Raw genomic sequence first — 23,768 nt, 5'->3', positions numbered from 1 at the left:
TGTCTGTTTACTCCCCTAACAAGTGTCCACAAACCCCTTCAATTGTTTGTATGAATTTTGAGTCGGAGCTCCGGTGAAGAATCCCCGTTGCTCTAACTATGTGAGCATAACATTTGTGATTTGACAGTTTCCCACCCTAATACGGGGCAGGACTATGACACTTACATACCCTTTATTCGACAACACCCGGTGTGGAGCCGCTCTTGGTGGAGGTGGGGGTGGAGCGGGAACATTGTCTTGAGGCGGTCAGACTTGTCTATTTGCTTGAGGTTCAAGAGGAACCTCTTCAAATTGATCATCTTCCACGTCCACATCCCCCATAGGCATGTTTCCAAGAGGATCATTGTTGTTGAGATTCATTATTTCACCTACAATTGTTTCCCAAAAAAGATTAGTAACACGGAAGGAAAAGAAGATAATTCACACACAAAACCAAATATATAGCTAAATTCATTTTAGCTCCTCGGCAACGGCGCCAAAAATTGATCTTGTCCAAGTCACACCTCTATTTGAGGTTATGAAATGGTCGATTGCAATAATAATACCCAACAAGGAGTCGGGATCGAATCCACATGGAGTTGAGATGGGAATTAGTAGTATATATTTTGATTAAGCACGTGATGTATCTAGATTGCACTTCCATAAATATGGTTTTGTTTTTACTTCTAAAATTATGCTAAGGATTGCAATTCTAAAGATATAAAACTAGAGAATATTATTTTTGGATTTTTTCAAAGATATAAAAAGGCCTAGAGCTATGACCTTCACCGAGGTGTTTGCCTAACGAGTTGTAAACTTTAAAGCTTGTTTTGTTGGTCGGGGTGTATTATAGCTATCAACACTCAAGTACCAACTCAATACCTCTTGGTAAGAGAGTGATTTTGCCCAATTTGGCTTTCTCAAGTCCAAATGGGTATTGAACAAAACAGTTGATCAAATGCTCAAGTCAGATTTTACTATCTCTAGGTTCAACCCTTTAATTAGGACTATCAATTTCTTGATTTTATCCCAAATTCTTGTTAGCCAAGTTTTCCTAGACTAAGTCTCTCTTTCTCAAGTAGAGACTAAGTCAAACATGCATGAACTAATGTTTGCAACCATTAATTCTACAATTAAAAGCAAGAACAAGGCTAAATAATAAAAATCCAACCATAAACAAGCCATAAATCAAACACCCATTAGGTTTACACACTAGGGTTGAGTCACAGCCCTATTTAAAAATATAGCTACTCATAATGGGTATAGAAGAAAATAAAGAAGAAAAGATGATAAAACTCATATTGAAAGATTAAATGATAAAAATCCAATGTTAAATCACCAAAGTAAGCTAAAGTTGCCTAAAGAAGCAAGGAGAAACGGCTATAGGACTTTCAATATTCAAAACTTAACCTAATTTCATGAAACCAGTCTATTTATACAAAGCTGGAATTTTCGGACAAAAATGCTCTTTCGGAGGCTCTTCGACCGCACAATTCCATGTGCGGTCCGCACAATTCCATGTGCGGTCCGCACTTCTCTTAAGACTTGACAGGAGTTGACTTTGCAGCCGCACAATCTTGGAATGTGGCCGTATCTCTCATATTCTGTGATCCATACAATTCTTCTATGGCTGCATAGGGCTCTTCTACGGACCGCACATTTCTGAGTGCGATTGCGTAGCTGATTTCTATGGCCTCACAATTATTGTGCGGTCCGCATTTCTTTTTGAGCTTGAAATGAGGCTCTCTGAACTTTAGCTCTAGCATAGCTTCTGAGGCCGCACAATAATTGTGTGGTGCGCACTTTGCAGTTGGACGATGATAACTTTCCTTCACATTCTGCGGCCCCAGATGGAAATCTGCGGTCCGCACTTGAGCTTTTGTGCCTGATTTTTGTCCTTGAGTTCAAATCACTCCTTTTTGAGTTGGATTTCATCTTAGAGGCTCATTTTCTAATACTCCTACAATTAAGCATATTTCATTAGTTTTCGGAAATACAATTAAACACCTTTGGACTAAAACGAAAGCTAAAAGGCGCTAATAAATAGTCAAAATCCTCATTTATCACTTCCCCCTTGCGTCGTTTAATAGATGAAGAAGAGGAGTCATCTCTAGGCAAGGAGAGATTGATTTCTCGTAAAAGGATATCAGTGGATGTTGGCGATGGGACCGTTCGAGCCATTATTTCAACTAGGGGTGATCCCGAACCGGCGACCGTTATGGTCGAAGACAATGTGGATCTGTCGTTTGAGGCTCCGCTATCAATGGAGGCCGTAGAAGGTGTAGCCCTTCATGACGCTGAGGCCAGAACTGGGGGGCCATCTGTGGAAACGTTGGGCACTATACGACGATATGAGCTGTCATCCTCGTGGTCGGCCGACATTCCTTCACTTGCTGATGGGAGAAATAAGGGTGTTGTCGAGGACATATATGAACCAGGTTCCGATCTTGACACTAACGAGGTGCAAATGTTGAGTGAGAGATTTACCCGAGTTGAGGTGAGATTGGAAGGGTCTACTCGGACCATAGCGATCCTCATGGATCGGGACTTGCCGGTGAACACGGAGAACGTGGTCCCTTCCTTAGGTCCTCTTTTCTCCGATGTGGAGGGTATAACTCTCGAGGAATTGATAACCGACCTTGCCCTTACGGTAAGCTTTTCGACCTTTTATATTTTTGTGCTTTATGCTTCATTTTTACTTTTTGTTTGACTTTGGTTTTCTTCCTTTCTCATTTTTTGGACCATTATTCTGGAGATAGAGAGTGCCCGTTGAGAGGAGAGGCGCAAGACCATTTTTGGAAGATAGAGCGTAAGTACCGTGAATACCACAACAAGCACCGCGAGATCTACAGGCAGTTTGGCGAGAGTGGCAACTTCCTAGCTTTTTGAGATAAGCTGAAAGAGAAAGATGACGAGTTGATGAGAGTCATCGGCAAGTGCAACGTCCTTGAAAGAGCGTTGAGGGACAAAGAAGAAGAGCTCGAGGCGAGCAAGGGAGTCGAGGCCCAATGTGCCGATCTTCAGGCCCAATATGCCGATCTTCAGGCCCAAGTGGTTTCGCTACAGGCCGAACTTGAGGAGTGCCTAATCAAGGTGGAGGCTCTAAGCGGCAAGGTCGCCGAGAGGATGGCGGACTCAGAGAAGGCGGATTTGGCCTCGTTGGAGGCTGCACGGAAAATGGAGGCTTTGGAGATAGTGGTCCGCATTCTTCGTTCTTAGCAAGAGAGTGCCTTGGAGACGACCAAGCTCAGAGATGAGCGTCTTGATGAGCGGGTAGGGGAACTGGAGAAAGATGTTTCAAGCCTTGGTGACCTAGTTGTCGTTCTCGAGGCTAAGAAGGCACAATTATTGGCTCAACCGTCTTCCTCTCGCACTTTGGCTTTTCCTGACATTCCGCGGGATCTGTATGAGAAGTGGATCCATGTCGAGGACCAACTGGATATATTTAGAGATTTGATGGCGACGGAGAAAGTTTCTGAGGCCGACTTCGAGGATGCTCGTGCTAAGGCAAGTACAGCTCGAGTTACTTGTGTCTCTTACCCCGCTACACCAGAGGCTGGTGATGACGAAGAGGACATGGGCGTGGATCGAATTGAACAGGATTCCTACTATGAGGATGAGTATCCCGATGGCGATGGCGATGGTAGAGAGACAGGTGGAGATGGCCTGGGCGATAAGGTAGATGGCGCTGCTAGGCAAGGCGTCGAGTAGTTGTTTTTCTTTCTTTTTATTTGTAGACTTGTACATATTTTTATGTGCATATGTTCTAGCCTTTGTAAAGAAAATATTCTAAGTCTGAAATGCCATTTTCATTGCTCGTACCTGATTCTTTTACTTCTGTTCTGATTTGTATGCCTCTTTCTTTTGTTTTGCCGTTTGGTCGCTTTAGTCATAAGAACTTGGTTCGTGTGTGTTGAACGAGGTCGAAATAGAACTCATCTTTGATCATGGCCGAGGGCCAATAGGTGTTAATTCGAACGATATCGAATGTAACCTATAGTCAATTATGGCCGAGGGCCGAATATGCATTAATTTGAATGAGGTCAAATGTAATTTTTACTTTTTTACGGCCGGGGGACGAGTAAGTGTTAACTCGAACGGGGTCGAATGTAAGCTGTGCTTAGTTAATTAGAGCGAGGTCGAATGTGACTTTGTTAATTCGAACGAGGTCGAATGTAACTTTTACTTAATTATGGTCGGGATCGAGTAGGGGTTAATTCGAACGAGGTCGAATGTAACCCATACTTAGTTAATTTGAGTGAGGTCGAATGTAACTTTTACTTAGTTAATTCGAACGAGGTCGAATGTAACTTTAACTTAATTGTGGTCGGGGGCCGAGTAGGTGTTAATTCGAACGAGGTCGAATGTAACCCGTACTTAGTTAGGAGCGAGGTCGAATGTAACTTTTACTTAGTTAATTCGAACGATGTCGAATGTAACTTTTACTTAATTATGGCTGGGGGTTAAGTAGATGTTAATTCGAATGGGGTCGAATGTAACTTGTACTTAGTTAATTCGAGCGAGGTCGAATGTAACTTTTACTTAGTTAATTCGAACGAGGTTGAATCTAACTTTAACTTAATTATGGCCGGGGGCCGAGTAGATGTTAATTCGAACAAGGTCGAATGTAACCCGTGCTTAGTTAATTCAAGCGAGGTCGAATGTAACTTTTACTTAGTTAATTCGAACGAGGCCGAATGTAATTTTTACTTAATAATAGTCGGGGGCCGAATCAGTGTAACCCGTACAAGGTCGAATGTAACCCGTACTTAGTTAATTCGAGCGAGGTCAAATGTAGCTTTTACTAAGTTAATTCGAACGAGGTCGAATGTAGCTTTTACTAAGTTAATTCGAACGAGGTCGAATGTAACTTTTACTTAATTATGGACAAGGGTCGAGTAGATGTTAATTCGACGTTGCTTTGGCTGTGCGTTTGGGGAAAATATGGGCGAACTACATGCATTTGTGCTTTGTTCATATACTTGGAGGAATTTACATATTTTTTGGGCTGGCATTCCAGTTCCAGTCTATCTAGTGTCGGCTGGAATTCCAGTCCCAGTCTATTTAGTCCCTTCATTGGTCAACCTAGAGAAGTATTGAGAGGTTGGGAAATGAACTAACCGTCTTGTGCCTCCATCTGTTCGCACTTTAACTTGAAGTGTTCCCCTTGTCGCCTCGTTAAAAACCTCCTTGAGAAAACCCAATTGGGACAAAACTCAAGTGAGGGAAAAAAGAATACGACTTAGAAAACGCTTTTCTCAAAAGTTGAAGTACTTGAGGGGGGTGACATTCCAGTTGTTTGGTAGTAGTTTTCCTTCCATTGTTTCTAGTTGGAATGACCCTTTGTTTGCTGTTGCCGTGATTTTGTATGGACCTCCCAATTTGTTCCTAGTTTGCCTTCCCGCGGGTCTTTGCTTGCTTATGTTTTAGCTTTGAGCACGTAGTCCCCGACTGAGAGTGGTTTGACCTTTGCTTTTTTGTTGTAATAGCGTTCTACCTATTGTTTTTGGGCGATCATCCTTATGTAGGCCATATCTCTCCGTTCTTTGGCTTCGTCGAGCTCTTGCCTTCTTCTTTGGTCGTTCCTCGGCCTGCTCTCGTGGGAGTATCTCAAACTGGGTTCTTCGACTTCGACTGGTATTATCGCATCAGTCCCATAGACTAATGAGTAGGATGTCTCTCCTGTGCTCGTCTTCGCCGCTGTTCATGCCCAAAGTACTTCTGGTAGTAACTCCGGCAATAGTCCCTTGGCGTCCTCAAACCTTTTCTTCATGATGTTCAACATTGATTTATTAGAGGATTCCGCTTGCCCATTGCCTGCGGGGTGATAGATGTTGACAATATTCTTTTGATATGCCACTTATCAAAAAATTCGGCGACATTTTTTCTTGTAAATTGGGGTCCATTGTCGCAATTGATCTCTTTGGGGGAGGCCGAAGCGGCATACGATATTTTTCCATATAAAGGCGATTACTTCCTGTTCGCATATTTGGGCAAATGCTTCTGCTTCTATCAATTTAGAAAAATAGTCAGTTAAAACCAAAAGAAATCGTACGTTACCTCGCCCTGCAAGGAGGAGGGCGACGATGTCCATTCCCACTTGATGAACGGCCAAGGGAAGGTGATGGAGTGAAGGTGCTCTCCTTCTTAGTGGATCATTGGGGCATATTTTTGGCATTGCTCACATTTTTTCACAAAATCTGCAGCCTCTTTTTTCATGGTGGGCCAATAGTAACCTGCTCGTATGAGACATCTGACTAGAGCTCGATTGCCGGAATGAGTTCCTCAATGGCCATCGTGGACTTCTTCAAGGATGCACCGCGTCTGATTCAGGCCTAAGCATTTCGCTAGGGGGCGCCGTATGTCCTCTTGTATAGGTCATTGTGAACGATGTTGTACTTGGTTGCTTGCATCCAACATTTTTTTGCTTCTTTTTTATCATCTGGGAATACGCCATCCTGCAAATATGTAATTATACGGTTGCGCCAGTCCCAAGTTAGGTTTATGGCCCTTACCTCGATTTGATCTATCGATGAAGGGAGGAGGGTGACCACGTTCCTTTCTCCGGTTATGTTTTTGGTGGTTGTTGCTTGTCACGACCCATTTTCTAAACAAGTCGTGGCCGACACTCGATCACTAAACTTGACCGAGTGAACCATCTGCACTTATCACATCTATTATAACTTCAAACTTTATATTCAACAAGGCAATACTTTAACTAAATACTTTTAATTAATTTAAATATCTAAAATAAACCAACTCCAAAATTTTATTCGTAGTAACCAATGAAATACTGCTAAGTTATTATCAAAAACATCTTAATCTTAACCCACCGACTGTGTCTATGAAGCCTCTATTGATAAACTGACGCACTACTCAGGACATGAGATTGCTTGGTTAGTTCTCCAAGTAAACAAAGAAATAATTAATTAAAGATTACTCAAAGGAATACTCCATGAACAAAAGCGGAGCTCACCAGTAGCACTGGAAGAGAGGGAATTCCTAACCTGTAGCCTGCTCGCCTGCAAAACCAGTTCCTACGTTGTACCGTAGACCAACATAGGTTCCCCAAGAGAACGTCAGTACCATCCATTGTACCTAGTGAGTCTCAACGACAAGGGGTGAAACTTTAATAAAATATACATTACGAGCAAAGATTCTAAATGCATGAAAAACATAAAGCTTATAAGAACAATTCTAAAATAATTGCATTAGTAGTTTATGAATATTCCAAAGAAATTCTTTTCTTTTTCTTTCTTATAAAAAAAATACTTCACTTTATACTTCGGGAGTTCCAACTATCCTAACTTATTTCTGTCTTAGTCACCGTGTGAGTTCGATCCCAACCTGATCGAATAGGTCCATTTCACTAGATGCCACTCACTTCATGGTTCTCAGCGCTCATGTATCATGCCTTAGCCTGGCTAAGTAAACTCTCAGCAACAAGACCCTCGGCTCGTGTGCTCCATACTTTGGCACAAGTAGTTTCAGGAAGTCAACGCCTTGGTCAGGATCCTCAGCCTGGATGATGACCCATTCTTAGAATAGAGAATACTCCCAAAAATCTTTTCTTTCTAAAACTTCTTCTTGTGACTTTTCAAGTCTAAATCTTTTATACATACTCATACTGGTATCCTTAAAGGTAAAGCATGGCATAAGAATGAAATAAACATTCAAAAGTATTTCTAAAGATTCTTGCTTGTTCATGAATATTTTTCAACATGAAAATGACATATAAGAATTACATAAAAATCTGAAAATTTAAGCACATATATCAGAATAAATCATCTAAACTTAACTAGAATAATTCTAAGCTAATAGGTATTCACTCACTCCAATTACGTACATATTAACTTTTTTAAGCAATTCATCAAACACTTTGTATGTATGCTTTTGTGAGTTAAACCACTTTAATAAAGGGTTATATCAACTCACCTCAAAACTCCTCGAGCCAATACATAGGCCCCAGTCCATTTTATACCTGTCAATTAATTCTACAACAACCAGTGTATTTTAATTAATTTTAAAGTTTCACACCTAAACATGGAATTTACTTTTGATATAGAGAAAGAAGGGAATTAACTATCCAAACTTTATACTATAGGATAATTGAGAATAGAAAATTTTATATACCTGAGTTCAAGAACTAGTGATTTGTAAAGAAACCCAAAACTTTCCGTTGCCTGCATGAGTAAGCAGCCTGTGTTTCGTAGCTCTCTATTTCGTGAGAGAACAAAACACTAGTTCTGTTTTTTCGTATAAGGCTTTTTCCTTCTGCCTTTTGCGTGAATGACAAAAACCCATTATTTAAGGCTTTAAGCCTTTTGCCTTCCCCTTTTATGGGCTTTAGGCTGCCCCCACCTTTTTTATTATTTTGACCCCCCCTTTTTCTTATTTTAACTTAACTAATAATTAATGATACCCAATTTTAATAATTAATAATATTAAAATTATTAATATTTCCCTAATTGTATATCCAATTATTTTTAAATAGAGAAGTAACTCAAAGTCAATCACCAGGGTTTAAATCCGTAATAGAAGTATAATTTTTATGCACTCAAGGCAAGATTTAAAAAAATTAAATTCTATAATTAGCGTGCATTGAAACTTTTATAGATTTGAGGAGTGTTACACTGCTAATTTGGCGAGGCCGTCTGCTTCGATGTTTTGTGCACGGGGAATCTGGTAGAGCTGACATTCACCAAACTCGGGCAACAGCTTCCAGATCTCGGTCTGGTATTTTTGTAACCTTTGCTCTTTAATCTAGAAAGTCCCTGTGACTTGGTTGACGACGAGTTGAGAGTCACAGCGTAGTATGACCCGTCTTGCCCCGTACTTGAGTGCTAGCCTTAATCCTGCAATCACGACCTCATACTCAGCCTCATTGTTAGTCATGTCCGGGTATCTTATGGACTGGCGAATCACTTTGCCTATTGGGACTTCGAGTACGAGTCCCAGTCCGGACTCTGATGTGGTAGAAGCACCGTCAGTATACAAAATCCATAGATCTTGTGTTTGGGGAGAGGCGTGGGTGGTTCTTTTTTGACTTCGGGCATTATTTGTGCGCTGAAGTCGGCAGCGAAGTCAGCAAGGACTTGTGACTTTATCGTCATTCGCGATTGATATGTGATATCATGCTCGCTTAATTCTATGACTCATTTGGCTAACCTGCCCAATAACTCGGGTTTATGCAAAATACTTCTCAAGGGAAAAGTCATGACTACCGAGATGGGGAGGCACTGGAAGTAAGGTTTAAGCTTTTGCGAAGCTACGACCAAGCTAGGGCCAATTTTTCGAGGTGGGGATACCTCGTTTTGGAGTCGACTAGTGTTTTGATAATGTAATAGATGGGAGATTGCGTACCTTTATTTTCTCGGACTAGGACTGCACTCACAACTACTTCGGACACATCGAGGTACACGAGGAGGCACTCCTCAGGTTCTGGTTTTGAAAGCAGTGGTGGTGATGACAACTAGGCCTTTAACTCCTTCAGGGCTTGGGCGCACTCGGAGGTCCATTGGAGGTCATTATCCTTCTTGAGTACGCCGAAGAATTTGTGACACCTATCAGATGATCGCGAGATGAACCTTGAAAGGGCGGCGATGCAGCCAGTCAACCTCTGAACCTATTTTTTTGGTGGTTAAGTGATATGGTATCCCTTCAATGGCTTTGATATGGTCGGAGTTGACCTCGATGCCTCGCTGTGACACTAGGAAACCTAAGAATTTTCCTGAGACTACACCGAATGCACTCTTTTCGGGGTTTAGTTTCATTCCATATTGCCTGAGTATGTCGAAGGTTTCTCTCAAGTGATCAATGTGATCTTCTTTTCTTTTGGACTTGACCAGCATGTCGTCTATGTAGACTTCCATTATCTTGCTGAGTTGATCCTTGAAAATTCTTATTACCAACCTTTGGTACATTGCCCCTGCGTTTTTCAATCCGAAAGGCATAACTCTATAGCAGTACGTTCCTTGATGGGTGATGAGATTGGTTTTTTCCAGATCTTCCTCTTCCACGAGGATGTGATTGTGGCCTGAGTAAGCGTCCAAAAAACTCAGCAGTTCGTGCCTGGCCGTTGCGTTGATGAGTTGATCGATATGAGGTAATGGGAATGAATCTTTGAGGCATGCTTTATTTAAATCTGTAAAATCTACGCACATTCGCCACTTCCCATTTTTCTTTTTCACCATCACCACATTGGCAACCCATTGGGGGTATTTTGACTCTCTGGCGGAGCCATTTTCCAATAGCTTTTCGACTTCTTCACGTACTGCATCGTTTATCGCGGAGTTGAACTTATGCCTAACCTGCCTCACCGGAGGTAGAACGGGTCGACGTTCAGTTTGTGTGTAGCGATTTCTTTTGGGATACCTAGCATATCTACATGGCTAAAAGCAAACAAGTCTACGTTAATAGTTAAGAATTGATAGAATTTACCAGTTTCTTGAAGCTTGCAGCCGATGTAAGCTTTCTTGCTATGGTTGTTGTCATCTATTGGATGGGGTCGAGATCTTTTATGGCTTCCACCATTTCAGGGTCTCTGATGACGTCTTCCCTTTCATCGCAGCTCGACCTCGATCCTGTTAATTGCTATGCCTCTTTTGCATTGCTCTTCATTTGTTGAGTGGTTGTAGAATCCAGGGTGATGCGGTAGCATTCTCGAGATGTGTGTTGTTCTCCTCATATACTGAATATTCCTCATAGGGTTGGAAATTTGATGACTTGGTACAAGCTGGAGGGGATGGCCCTCATGGTGTGTATCCATGGTCGTCCTATTATGATGTTGAATGCCATGTCCTGGTCCATGATATGGAATGTGGTTTCCAACGCGCCAGGATGGGGAGTTTAATTTCTCCAGATGTTCGTTCAACTGCATTGTTAAACCCTGTTAGTGTGATACAATGCGACACTATCAGTTCCATTTAAGCAAGTACTCGAGGGTGGATGATGCATGCGCCACTCCCATCGTCTACCATAATGCGTCTCACATATGTATCTAAAATTCGTAAAATGATAACACGAGCATCGTAGTGAGGGAAAGCCAAACCGTGGGTATCTGACTTATCGAAGATGATACTTTCTTCGAGTTCGTCATACCGTTCGTGGGTGATCGACCGTTTGAGACTATGGGTTGTGGTGAATTTTACGCTATTTATAGAAGCGTTGTCGCCGCCGCCGATGATCATTTGTATGGTACGGGTTGGTGAGGGCGGCTTCGGCGGCCCCTGATGCTGTTCGCGTCCTCTGGCGAAGTTGGTCCTTCCGCGGTCGCTCAGTAACTCCTTGAGGTGTCCTTATCGAAACATGTTTACGACCTCCTATCTTAGGGCAATGCAGTCCTCGGTTTTGTGCCCTCGTTCTTGGTGGAACTCGCAAAATGCGTCCGACTTTCTAGTGTTTGGATCTGACCTTATCTTTTGTGTCCACTCGAATGTTTCAATGGAATGTGTGGGCAACTGTGAGTACCAAGTTAATGCTCCTCCGGTGAGGGTTTCGCCGAATTTTTTCAACAAGATGGAGGATAAATGTTCTTTGGCGAGGTCGTTGCCTTTTACAGCAGTGATATAGTGAGTCACATGGTCTTCGGGATCTGTCGTGCCATCATATATTTTAAGGTAGGGCGGAATTTTGAAGGTATTTGGTATGGCATGCGGGGCGGTTTCATCACTGCATGTTTTCTCGACAAACCGACCAACACCTCTCTTTTGAAAGAGTTCTGGGGCACCTGGTATTTTGTCGACCCTTTCTTGGTGCTCTCTCATTTGGTCCCTAAGCACTCTGTCCTCGTTCTCCATTCCCTCGATCTTTTTCAAAATGGCTGTGAGTGTGTCGTCGCCTGCATTATTAACAGTGTGAGTAATACTTGTTATTGAAGGGAAAGGGCTATGCTGCTCGACCGTTGTCGATGTAACGCGAGTCCTTGCGGTTTCTATGACTGTATCCTGAGCGGGCTTATGGAGGATGCTGGTTAGCGTGTCAGTTAGCCAAGCCTCAAGGAGCTTTTTCACTGCTGGTGGCGTCTCTTTCGTCATGGATGTGAAGGCTCCTTTACCGCAGGACGTTGCGATACTGCCATGAGGGAGAGGCGACCCGCCTCGCCTGGGAGAGGCATTAGGCGTTATGTCCTCGCCTTCTGTTTCAGAGACCTCATTGATGGTGTTCAAGAGATTGGTGGTGAGGCCAGTCATTACCCTCGTTCTTTCTTCTCTGTTACCTGCCATATCAGATCTGTGTGTACAAGGAAAAGGAATTTCGTTCTTTTTTGTTAGTAATCCGTGCTAGTTGTAGATATAGAAGAAACTAAAAATCTAACTAGGAAATCCCCACGGACAACGCCAAAATGTTTGACCAAAAAAGAATAATATATACTTTTAGTTAAACTTTTAATTTTTATGTAACGAAGGGTTAAACCTAGTTAGTGATAGTGTCTTTAGATTTAGAACTTGGCAGTACAAGTAATATGGGATAACGTTAATGATGAACTGGAATCAGTGCACATTTAATATTCCAAAAGTTGTGAGCAATAATGGAGGAATATCAAGCAATAAATAACAATAAATTATATTTATGTAAATAAGGAGAATGATTCACCCAATAATGAATGAGGTGGATGATTCTTCCTTTTGACAATGATAAAAGACAGGCAAATCCTAGCATATTTGAACTATTCTCGGATCTGATGGAATAGTATGGAATAATATGAGCAAGAATCTTGATGAAAAGGTAGAATTTGTATTTTTGTCAGAGAGAGAATCTTCTTCTCAAAAAGTGTTCTTATCAAATGAATATCACACGCCTTATCCCCTTATCCCTTTTTTTATTTATACAAGACATATCCCTAACAACCCTAATAGTACTAATGAAGAGAATATCCCAGGGAATATTCCTTTCAATGTCTTATTTCAAATAGTGACCGTTACCGCTATTGGCACATGAACAATCGATCTCGGCCATGGTTAACTCCTCGGTCACGAACCTTGATGCTTCCTAGTCGACCTCGGCCGATCTCTTCTGTGACACCACTTTACACTTAATTTCCTCGGGGCAGATTTTGGCCTATACAATATTCCTATATGATATGATAAGAGGCAGCAGTACAAACTAAGTGGCCAAGTATAGGACAAAAAAGAATAAATATGAAATCTTTAAGCAAACGCCACAACCGAAAAATAGGCTAGTTCATAAAATCAATAGGCCGTGCTAGCCTTTGCTGTAATTACTTTTCCCATAGGTGAAAAAACAAAGGAATCGTTCTTGCTTGAAAACGATTGCCAATACGGTTGTTGGTACATGTCTTTATTCAATATAAATTCGATCTGAGTTCTTGAAATTAGAATAAATTTGAAAAATCGCGAAATCTTGATGATATTCTCTATCTAACAAATGAAAAGCCTGCAATATATAACTATTAATTAGAAGCGGTGAACCCTAAAACTGTTCAAAATAATGATGCTTTTAGGTAGACGAATTTGAGTAATGATGCACATAATAGCCTGATTTGCTGTCACTTATTCTACAAAGCAATTTAGAACGCCTATCTGAATGCCTTGGAAATGATTAGGTTTTTCTCCTAGTAGGCAGAAAAAAACTTTACACCAAATCACAGTAATGATCTATCAAATTTAAGTGATTAATTTTCGGAGCGATACATCAATGGCAATCCAATTAATCATTTGAAGCAAAATCTAACGTTTACAATACCAGAAAAGAGTTTTGCAGCAGCGGAGCCGCATTGGCCAAAGGTGGTCAATTGAATTCCAAATCTAACATTAACAATACCAAATGAGAGTTCTGCAGCTGCGGAGACATTGGTCAAGAGTGGTAAATTAAATTCCCTTTGCTAGAAAATTTTATAGGTAATTTTTTTTATGTATACATATATTGATCGCTGAATCTTAATTACGAAATGAAAACTTTTATAGTATAGTAGCAACAAGGATTCAAAAAATACTTCGATCATAGGTTCCACTCTTAACTGTGACATTTAGTCACTACAAAAGAAAAAATTACAATTAGCTTAACTTCGCTCGTAGCTAAAAATATTTCTTAATAATCCATCGCTAAAGAGGATTAGCAACGATTTTTTTTTGTTTAGTTATAGAATATATCCGTCCTTAATTCCTGTTTCCTGTTTTTTTAGTAGTGAGTGCTTTTGAATTTTGTCTCGAATCCGTAGCTAATTCCTGTTATTTTTAGTAGTGAGTGCTTTTTGAACCCCTTTGTCTCGAATCCTGCCTGCGCCCCTAGGTTTGCTGGCTGTCCAACAAATTACCTCCCTCAATAAAAAAGTACTGCGGTAACAAGGAGTAAATTCAATAGGTGATATAAAAACAAATAGAAACAAAAGTCATCATAAATGATCTTCATATTCCTTGTACGTAGGAGTGGCAAACAGGCGGGGCAGATCGAATATGATTCGGGTCGAAAACAAGTAATGAAAAAATAGATAAATTCCGACCTGACCCATATATAATACGGATAAAAAACGGGTTAATCGGCGGATAATATGGATAACCATATTATCCATGACTTCTTGCATATGATCACTTTTGGGAGGATTCTTAGTCTCTCTAACTTGAGGAACCCCCAATTTGAGGCTTAACAAATATAAAAAGTAGACCCATTGGTTAATCATTTTCTAAATGGATAATATGGTTCTTATCCATATTTGACCCATTTTTTAAAAGTTCATTATCCAACACATTTTTTAGTAGATAATATAGGTGGTTAACTGTTTTCTTTTAACTATATGTCACCCCTACTTGTACTATGTTAATGTTATGGATTGTCACGTTCTTCTCTCTCATGCAATAATGCTAGGTCACGTTAAAGTCGAAGTCTTTGAGGCCAATAAAAGTAGCTTCATCTGTCAACATAAACTTTCCCCATTATGTACGAGAAACCTATCAAATTGTAGTATCTTTAGCTCATCTTTAATCCAAATCCTGTTCTCCACTTACCAGACTTCACATAGAAGCAGAAAGGTATGGAACTTTGTGGTCCTCACATATTCTTTCCCCTCTCTTTCACCTTTATTTAAGTGTCACTTTATTCATCTTCTCATATTCTTGTGCTCCTCTCTAGTTTTTCCCAACTAGTTTTTTTTTCCTCCTCAAAAAGATGGAAACTAGCAAATGGGAAGAGAAGAGAAGCATGATGGAAGAGGAGGATGACGAGGAAGACGAAGATGTTGTAGAGGACAACAAAAGGAAGAGGGTCTTGACTCGCTCGGGAAGGAAGGTACCTGGCGGAGAGGGTTCAAAGCTGCCTTCCTGTCAAATTGAGGACTGCACTGCAGATATGGCAAATGCCAAGACATACCATCGCCGCCACAAGGTCTGTGAATTTCATGCAAAGGCTCCGGCAGTACTTATTGGCGGACTCCGACAGCGTTTCTGTCAGCAATGCAGCAGGTTCACAACTCTAAATCTTTCAATAGACATTTGAGTTTAACTTCTATACACCGATGACATCACCTAAAAGATAATTACAAGGAACTGCCCATACACTTGGAAAATAAGGTAGGCAATTTGCTACAACAGGTTAAATTACACAGTGCTTGTGTTGTCTTAAAATGCAGTTATATGCGCTTAGAACACACACAGCCACTAGGCATACAAACAAGCATTTCAATTAGCCGGTGACCACAAAACAGGATAACTTTAGCTAAAGCCCAAATGCATCTACATCAAAGAACATTACCTTCAAGAAGAACAAAACCGGAGTGGCACAAAGTTGCAACGCTGATAATCCTCCTCACATGTTATGCTTCAGGGATATCATTTTATTTAAGATAACAATATATTCTTCATGAAAAGCTCAATTTTGAGTCTATAGAGTAGGTAGCCTTCAGATTCACATTGCATGGAACCAAAGCCAAATCAAACAACTATGGGGGCAGCCCGGTGCACTAAACTCCCGCTATGCGCGGGGTCCGGGGAAGGGCCGAACCACAAGGGTCTATTGTACGTAGCCTTACCCTGCATTTCTGCAAGAGGTTGTTTCCACAGCTTGAACCCGCCGTGATTTCCTAGCCACATAACAACAACTTTACCAGTTACACCGAGGCTCCTTTTCCAAAATCAAACAACTATAATAACAGTAATTTCTTTTGTATGAATTTCATTGTGCTCAGTGCTGCTTTAAATTCAAAGGAAAGTGCATTCTAAATCAATAAAACTAGAATGGAGAACAATCTGTTTGTCGAGTCTCAAAATGGGGATTCTTTGTCTTCCCCTGCTTTTATTCGGCAGGCAGGAAATCTGGACCGAAGATACTGACAGGATAGATATCTGAACCTCCTAGGTAAGGTTGATTGCATCTGATACTAGGGTATTTTCAGAAGGTATCTTCATTTCCTATAAAGAGAGAGAGAGAGACAAAATATTACCACTATAGAGAAAAATAATTTCTCTACTCTCAAACAGGGTTTATTCTTGTCAGCCAATTTTTATTCCAAAAGCAGGAGATAGGCTTGATTCAACTAATATTGGGGTATGCTAAAGAAGATTCACCCATTTCGCACGGATTTTACTGATCTTCTAATCAGCTGCTTTCAAGTTGCAAACTCTAGGCATAGGTAAAAATTAAGTACTGCAAACTCACCATCGTCTGACAACTGAAGCATAAAAACTGAGTAAGAACCAACAGTAAGACAAAGAAATAAGCAAGGGCAAAGCTTTTTTCTTCCTAGAGCCCTTTCCCTTAGTGACTAGAATGGAACCAACCAGATCTTTATTTACGGTCTTTTTTCTTGCTCTATTTTGTTGCAAGGATGTTGTAACTTGGTTCTCTTGTGTCCTCTCAGACCTTTTCTGCGGAAATTCATTTCTTTTGTATCATGAATTTATAATATGCAGGTTTCATCAGTTGGGGGAGTTCGATGAAGCAAAAAGAAGTTGCAGGAGACGTTTGGCAGGCCACAACGAACGCCGTCGTAAAAGTTCATGTGATTCTCCTGGAGAAGGGTCAAGTTAAAGGGGCATCAGTCCAATGGCAGTAAAACCACCTACTTGTGGACTGATGGAAAGATAAACTCCCACCAAAAAATATAATCACGGTTTACCATGCTCGCTCTCTTCTGTCACTAGCCTTTTTAACAAAAATTATCATGTAAGGTATGCATTGAGTAGTAATTCCATTTCGCTTGAAAGGAAAGGAGTATGAAAGTGTGTGTCATTAACTTTGTCTGTTAGTACTTCGATAGTACGTAGACTGAAAATATAATTATGCTGTGTTACATATCGATGCTGCTTGAAACCTTCCCTCTTGACAGGCCATCTCACACTTACAAAGTTTCTTTATTTTTTCTAATTATCATCACTCTCACAGAACTAGAGACTAGTTTAAAAATGCTTTCCACCTCATGCAACAAAACAGCACTCAATGAGCATCACAAAATATAAACTCTGTGTCAGAAACAGGTAGAATTGACCTGTTCAATTAGGCATATAGTTAGTATTCGACCCTACTGAAGCAGATTGGAGTATGCAAGACCGTTTTTCATAGAATATATCACCAATATTGCAGCTAATAATGTTGTGCAATAAAGCTTAAGAAGAACACTCCAACTTCAATTAACTTTGACCAATAACCAACCACATTAATCAAGCTACGATACTACCTTTGGTCCTCCGAAGAGATAAAGGAAAAAATAACGTGAGAGAACCACAAAGCATAATTAAAGATGCTCGGATTATTTCATTAAAAAATAGCATGCTTGTGCCAAATTAATAGTGCGATGGTGAGTGCACATCAAAAGAATCATGGAGTAATCTTGCCACGAGCCTCTAAAGCTTTAAGCCAGCAGGCAACCAGAATAGTATTGGCAGCAGTCAAGATATCTTACTAGTTCAAATCACGCTTGATTCCCAACAATTTGGCAGACAGCTCCCATGCGACAATTGCAGCTGCATTAGCAGGAAAAGCTCTGACAATTGTAGGACCTAGACCCGTATAGCATCCTCTAAGACCGGATCTCCCATAAATCTACAATAATAAACTGAATCAGGCATTTCGTGTAGTATTTCAAGTTCCAAAATACAAGAGATTATGGTAACTACCGATTTTAAAATGCGAAACGGATTTCTCGTATGGTTTTTCTCTGGGGTAGTCTGAATTATAGTTTTTGCTACATCCAAGGGCAGAACTGCTGACCAACACTGGAAAGGGCAGATGCACAAATTAATTGTGGATAGAGCATCACATGGAAAGTTTACAAACAGTACAGAACAAAACAAGGACAAGAGGTAGGCTAATCAAGTAATATTACGAGGAGAAATCATAAAGAATGTGGTAATTCCAACAAGCGTACTCACTGCTATACCACCAAGACCACCACTCATTATTCCAACTCCAACATCAACCAGGTGGCTTGACTCAGAGGAAGCACCTTTCCGTCGTAGATGCAAGTGATAACGAACATATTCATATGTACTAAAGAAGACAGCGTTTCCCAAAGATTCTCTTAATAAAGTCGTGAAGCCTCCTCGAAATATGCCTGTGAGCTGGAGAGGTTGTTTGTCAGCTTAAACGTACACCAGAAGCCAAATTTGCATCGATCAAAAAATTTCTCACCCCTTCACTTTTTACAGTTTTAACAGCACACTCAAGTGGACCACTATATCTACTGGAGCTTGGTACCACAGAATCAGCACCTTGAACTTGCATCCTACACTGGAAATAACAGATATAACAAGGATGATACTTTCCAAGTAATTCTACAGCAGGATGTTATGAACTCTCGCACCACTTACCTTCACCAGTTCTGATGGGCATAGAATGAAGCTGATAATAGCTCCTCCAAAGGCAGCTGAAGGAACTATTGCACGAGGCAGGGGCTTACCTCCATCTGGTCCACCCTTTAAAGCAAACACCAAATGTTCGTCATTAATAACAAACTGCTGAGATGTTGTCACAAAAGTGCCAAAGTTCCAAGATACACGTTAATGGTTCTAAGAGCAGTTGGCTTTCAACATATACTAGTATCTGACAATCTTCAAATTGAAAGACACAGCAAAATCATCGCTGGATGAACGTTGAACAAACCTGCAGCAGTAGTTTTGTTTGGGAGTAAATACCAAATACAAGTGAGCTCTCAAAGGCCATGCCAATGAACGAAGATGTAGCTCCTCGATATAGCCCCTTAACCTGCCACAGAAAATCTTTATCAGCCCAGGTCCTTCAGAGCCCTGAATCCCTGTGCCACACAAGAAGAAAAAAGAACAAAAGAAAAGAAAAAAGATAATTGCAGCATAGACAACAAAAATCGACTTTTTCTGGTGTACTCAATAAAAAAGGATATAAGATAAGGCTTACAGGTAAAAATATTATCTCAATTTATTTGAAGAAACAGAAACTAGCTTCTTGTATAAACAAGAAACAGCATTTGGTGGCAATTTTACTTGACAAACGGTCAAACCGGCATAACTTGGCATTTATGTAAAAGAGCCTCAAGTGAGCTCTGTTTCCTCAGATCTGTTTACGTGCTACTTCAGTAACCAGAAACTTTAGACATATCTTCAGCGGAATAAGCAAATACGATCATACACGCATGAATATAAATAGCGCAAGTAAAGATATATCACATTTAGTATATAGAAGACAAGGCTTATCGAAAAATGTGGATGGATTGAACATAATGGGATCTTTCAACATCAGAAAAGCATTTAAGTACAGAGATTACACGTTCTACCAACTAAACAACATTAATAAACAGAACAGGTAAAGCTCAAAGTTGGATCTAGGAAGAAGTTGAGAGGCATACTCCTTCAGTTTGTAATATTCTAGCAGCACAATGCAATCCATTATTGTACTTTATTCCACGAGCTTCTGTATTGTGTTTCTGGAGCTTTACCTGACAAATACATTTCACTTAATTCAATAGGCAGACCCAGAGAAAGTTACAAGAACCTCTAACGCCTGCACAAGTATATAGTATATGATACTATTAAGATCTTCAGTAAGCATAAAGGTGACATTCAGAGGGGCAGATGTAGTGTACACCTGCTAGGTTCATACTAATGGTGGCAAAATGGATAAAAAATAGTTATCCATCAGAATCGTCCACTAAAAATTGGGTTGGATAATGAACTTTTTAAAAATGAGTCAAATATGGATAAGATCTATATTATCTACTTTAAAATGGATAACCAGTGGGTTTAACTTTTACATTTGCAAAGACTCAAATTGGATTTTCCTCAAATTTGGGAGACTAAAATTTCTCCCAAAAGTGATCACACTCAAGAAGCCATGGATAATATGGATACCTATATTATCCACTCGTTAACCTATTTTCTCTCCATATTAAATATGGGCGGGTCAGATATTTTATCCGTTTTTGCATTACCCGTTTTCGACCCACCCATATTCAATCCAACCCAACCTGCCCGTTTGCCACCCCTATTCATAACCGAACCTAGTAGCTTTGACTCGGACCCTATATGTGTTAAGAAATCCATTAAAGCATAAATAGTAGATTTTGGACCAAGCAAATCAAATGTGCTGTGGTGAGTTTTGAACTCGACCCTATAAAGTTCCTAGATTTGCCTCTAGCGACAATATGATGTGCTTCAAAGACAATACCTTACCCTATTTCCTAAAACTTTTACTTACTTTTCAATAGCTAGGATGAACAAAGTAAGACAACACAATTGTGAAAATCAGAATATATGAATCCTCACCGACCATGTTACTCTATTTAAACTCATCTCGTACCATTATATGCAAATTCTAATAAGAAGGTAGTAGAAGTTCTCTAACTAATTCCTGGGGAAACATGTGGTTTATTGGGTTAACTACATCTAACGGCCAAAAACAACAAAATACAGAAATCTCAAATTGTGTTGCATCTAGCCATTCATCTATGAATACATAAAAAACCAGGAGCATTATTTATCCAAAAATATATACGATAAATGATAATAATGAAAAGGGGGGGGGGGGTTAAATGTCAATTGCATAAATCAATTGAGTAATGCAAATGGGTATTTCTGTGGAGGAATTTACCTTGACGGTATCAAAAGGGTGACCAGTAATAACCATAGCAATACCGGCCATTAGACCCGCTACATAGTCCTTGTACCCGGAACTTCCCGGATCCATTTCCCTTTTCTTCCCACTCAATTATTTGCTGTTTTGGAATTGTGCTGGGTTTTTTAAGGGGTTTTAGCTCAATACTAAAGTCCAATAATTTGCTGGTTACAGCGGCTCTCTCTCTCTCTCTCTGACTACAGTCGGAAGTGGGAATTGGCACTTTTGGTTATCACCGAATTCGAGAAGATGACAAAAGTTGTCCCTATGTTCGGGATAGGTTTAGAATAGTCTCTTAAGTATATTCTTAAGCAATTCTAATCCCTAAGTTTGTCAAAAGTAAGTACTTTTGGTCATCGTCGAGTATTTAATAAACTTTAGTTGTTAAAATTTATCGGAAACAACTTTACCTTTTCAAACTAGGGGTAAGGTCTGCATAGGGGTGTACAAAGAAAACCGACAAATTACACCAATCCGATAATCCGAGTCAAACCGAGAAAAAAACCCCGACTATGGTTTGATTTGATTTGGTTTGGTGTGGAAAAAACCCGACCATAATTGGTTTGGTTTGATTTTAACTAAAGAAAGTCAAACCGAAACCAAACTAACCCGACATTATATATATAGAAATTTTAGATATATTTAATATATAAATATACTTATTGTGATGTAATTTATAAATATTTCTTAAATTTTTTCATAATTTTATCTTTTAAGGTATTATTTCAAGGTTGGACTTAGAACTTTTGAATGTTCCAATAAGTTTTATAGTCATTAATATTAGTAAATTAAATAATGCTAACAAAAGATCAAACCAAAATCAAATTAATACTAATGCTAACAAAAGACATTCAATTCAATACTACGAACGAGAATGTATTGAATATCTATTTTTGTTTTGCAATAATTTAGATAAAAATGCATAACCTATTTTTATTTTTTCTTTAGCATTTAATCATGTAATTAATACTCCCTTATTAGTCTACCTATTTTAGCATAACTTAGTACTTTTAGATTATGCTTATTTTTATTATGGCTTTTTAATTAGCAATATTCATATTACATAATTTTATTGTCTTTATTGTAGAATATTTTAGGATAATGTCATGACACATCTCATATTTCGTATTATTTTCTTAGAAAATACTTTATATAGTTGTATCTTATTAGGATTAAAGAAATATTTTGAGCATAATTTATATATTTTGTTCTACGAAGATTTTACTGGAAAAAAAACCCGAAAACCCGAGAAAATCCGAGAGTGAAAAACCCGAGTTTTATTGGTTTGGTTTGGTCTTTAGATTTAATAACCCGATACAATTGGTTTGATTTGGTAATTGTAAAATCTGAACCAACCCGACCTATGTACACCCCTAGACACTACCATTTCCAAAACCCACTGCATGAGATTATATTATATTTGTTGTTGTTATTATTGCTAAAGTTATGAACTTGTGAAAAAAGGATTAAACATTACCTCATTTTTGTGGTGCAGTTTTTATAGTTTTTGTTATTTTTGTATATCAATAATCTGGTGTAGCTTTTTGAAGTGTAGTTTCCACTGCCCCTCTGTTTGGCACAAAATTTAAGGAAAAATATTTTTAAAAGTTGTGATCTTAAAGACATAAAGAATAAAGGTGTTATTGGATCATATCAATTATGTGTTTACAAAAGTTTCTCATTAAAGGTAAAATAAGTAAAATAAAAAATTTAAAATTAAATAATTTTAAAATATAAAAATTTATCATTCTTTTTTAAACGAACTAACAAGAAAAGTGCATTATATAATTAAAAATGGAGGGAGTACTTTTATGTCTTTTTGGTGTGTAGTGTCATTTTTTGCGGTGCAATTTTATAAAATTTGATGGGACTTTCTTGGTATTTCTAGTTAAATCCTTTTAATACATGTTTCATTAAATCTAACAGCTAGAGTTTGCTAAATATTTGATTGAGACTAAATGTGCTCAGTTTTGCAAATTTAGAGGGCCAAAATTGCTCCGAAATATATTTTGAAATATCATTTTAAAGTTTAAACCCACCCCAAACACAAGGGATTGTTCTTGATATTTTCTCTGCCGATTTCACTAATTTTCTTTTGTCAAGTTTGACTTTTAACAATTTGTTTTTGCCGATTCAACTCAAATTTTTCAAGACGTATGCCAAAATATCACAAATCAAAGTAATTTCTTTTAGACTAGAGTTGTGTTATGAATTCATGAGTTGCTTTTTTTAATAAAATGTGTTATGTGATTTTTCGTTTTTTGTTGTTGAAAGTTGATACTCGCTTTTTCGTTTTTTGTTGTTGAAAGTTGAAACTCCATGTATCCACCTACGTAAGCAAAGCATCATGACCTCCAAACTTAGATCGAGAAGATATAGATTTACAATAAAAGTAAAAAAAATAACGGAATTACAATCATTTTTTAAAATATTAAATTACGTGAACAAGACGAAATGAATACAATGATTCATATTAGCCAATCTCAATCAATATGATATTAAGGCGCAATTGGTAGGATTTAACCTTGCATCTAAGTGATACGATGTACAGATATGATCATTAGTTACAACTCCAATTCCACCTATTACTAGTTAATACGAGGTGTTACTGCTTCATATTATTTTATGTTTGACACAAATCTCTTTTCAACCAACTTATTTGATTTCGTTTTTCATTATTTTGAACATATATTTCTCTATCGAACTTTCTTTAATTTAATATTTCTTTGTCTCAAAACTGAATCTTTAAGTTGAGG

At 39.0% G+C, this 23,768-nt stretch overlaps 2 protein-coding genes across 8 annotated transcripts; one reads left to right on the top strand and one right to left on the bottom strand.

The window, feature by feature from the left end:
- Positions 1–12,694: 12,694 nt before the first annotated feature.
- LOC107782574 (mitochondrial arginine transporter BAC1) lies at positions 12,695–21,256 on the bottom strand. Of its 7 annotated transcripts, none has more exons than XR_012711049.1 (9): positions 20,989–21,256; positions 19,748–19,837; positions 19,030–19,131; positions 18,738–18,842; positions 18,559–18,657; positions 18,254–18,488; positions 18,045–18,143; positions 17,831–17,970; positions 12,695–16,012 (listed from the first exon to the last, which is right to left on the bottom strand). XR_012711049.1 is itself a non-coding variant. In XM_075256110.1 (9 exons), coding segments are annotated over exons 1-9 (921 nt in total). In that variant the 5' UTR covers positions 21,085–21,251; the 3' UTR covers positions 12,695–16,011. The 7 variants fall into 7 exon arrangements, 3 of the variants coding, with proteins under 3 accessions (XP_075112211.1, XP_075112207.1, XP_075112221.1); XM_075256110.1 differs by having other exon boundaries at positions 18,300–18,488; positions 20,989–21,251; XR_012711050.1 differs by lacking the exon at positions 12,695–16,012 and adding an exon at positions 16,020–16,340.
- On the top strand, positions 14,763–17,223 carry LOC107782575 (uncharacterized). Its single transcript, XM_075256129.1, has 3 exons — positions 14,763–14,966; positions 15,067–15,395; positions 16,842–17,223. The coding sequence occupies exons 1-3, from the start codon at positions 14,763–14,765 to the stop codon at positions 16,957–16,959; spliced, it is 651 nt and encodes a 216-aa protein (XP_075112230.1). The 3' UTR covers positions 16,960–17,223.
- Positions 21,257–23,768: the final 2,512 nt, after the last annotated feature.

The sequence above is a fragment of the Nicotiana tabacum genome, chromosome 1 (genome assembly GCF_000715075.1).
Source record: "Nicotiana tabacum cultivar K326 chromosome 1, ASM71507v2, whole genome shotgun sequence".
Lineage (NCBI taxonomy): Eukaryota > Viridiplantae > Streptophyta > Magnoliopsida > Solanales > Solanaceae > Nicotiana > Nicotiana tabacum.
Note: the sequence above shows the minus strand (reverse complement) of the source record. Positions and strands in the feature narration are given on the sequence as shown.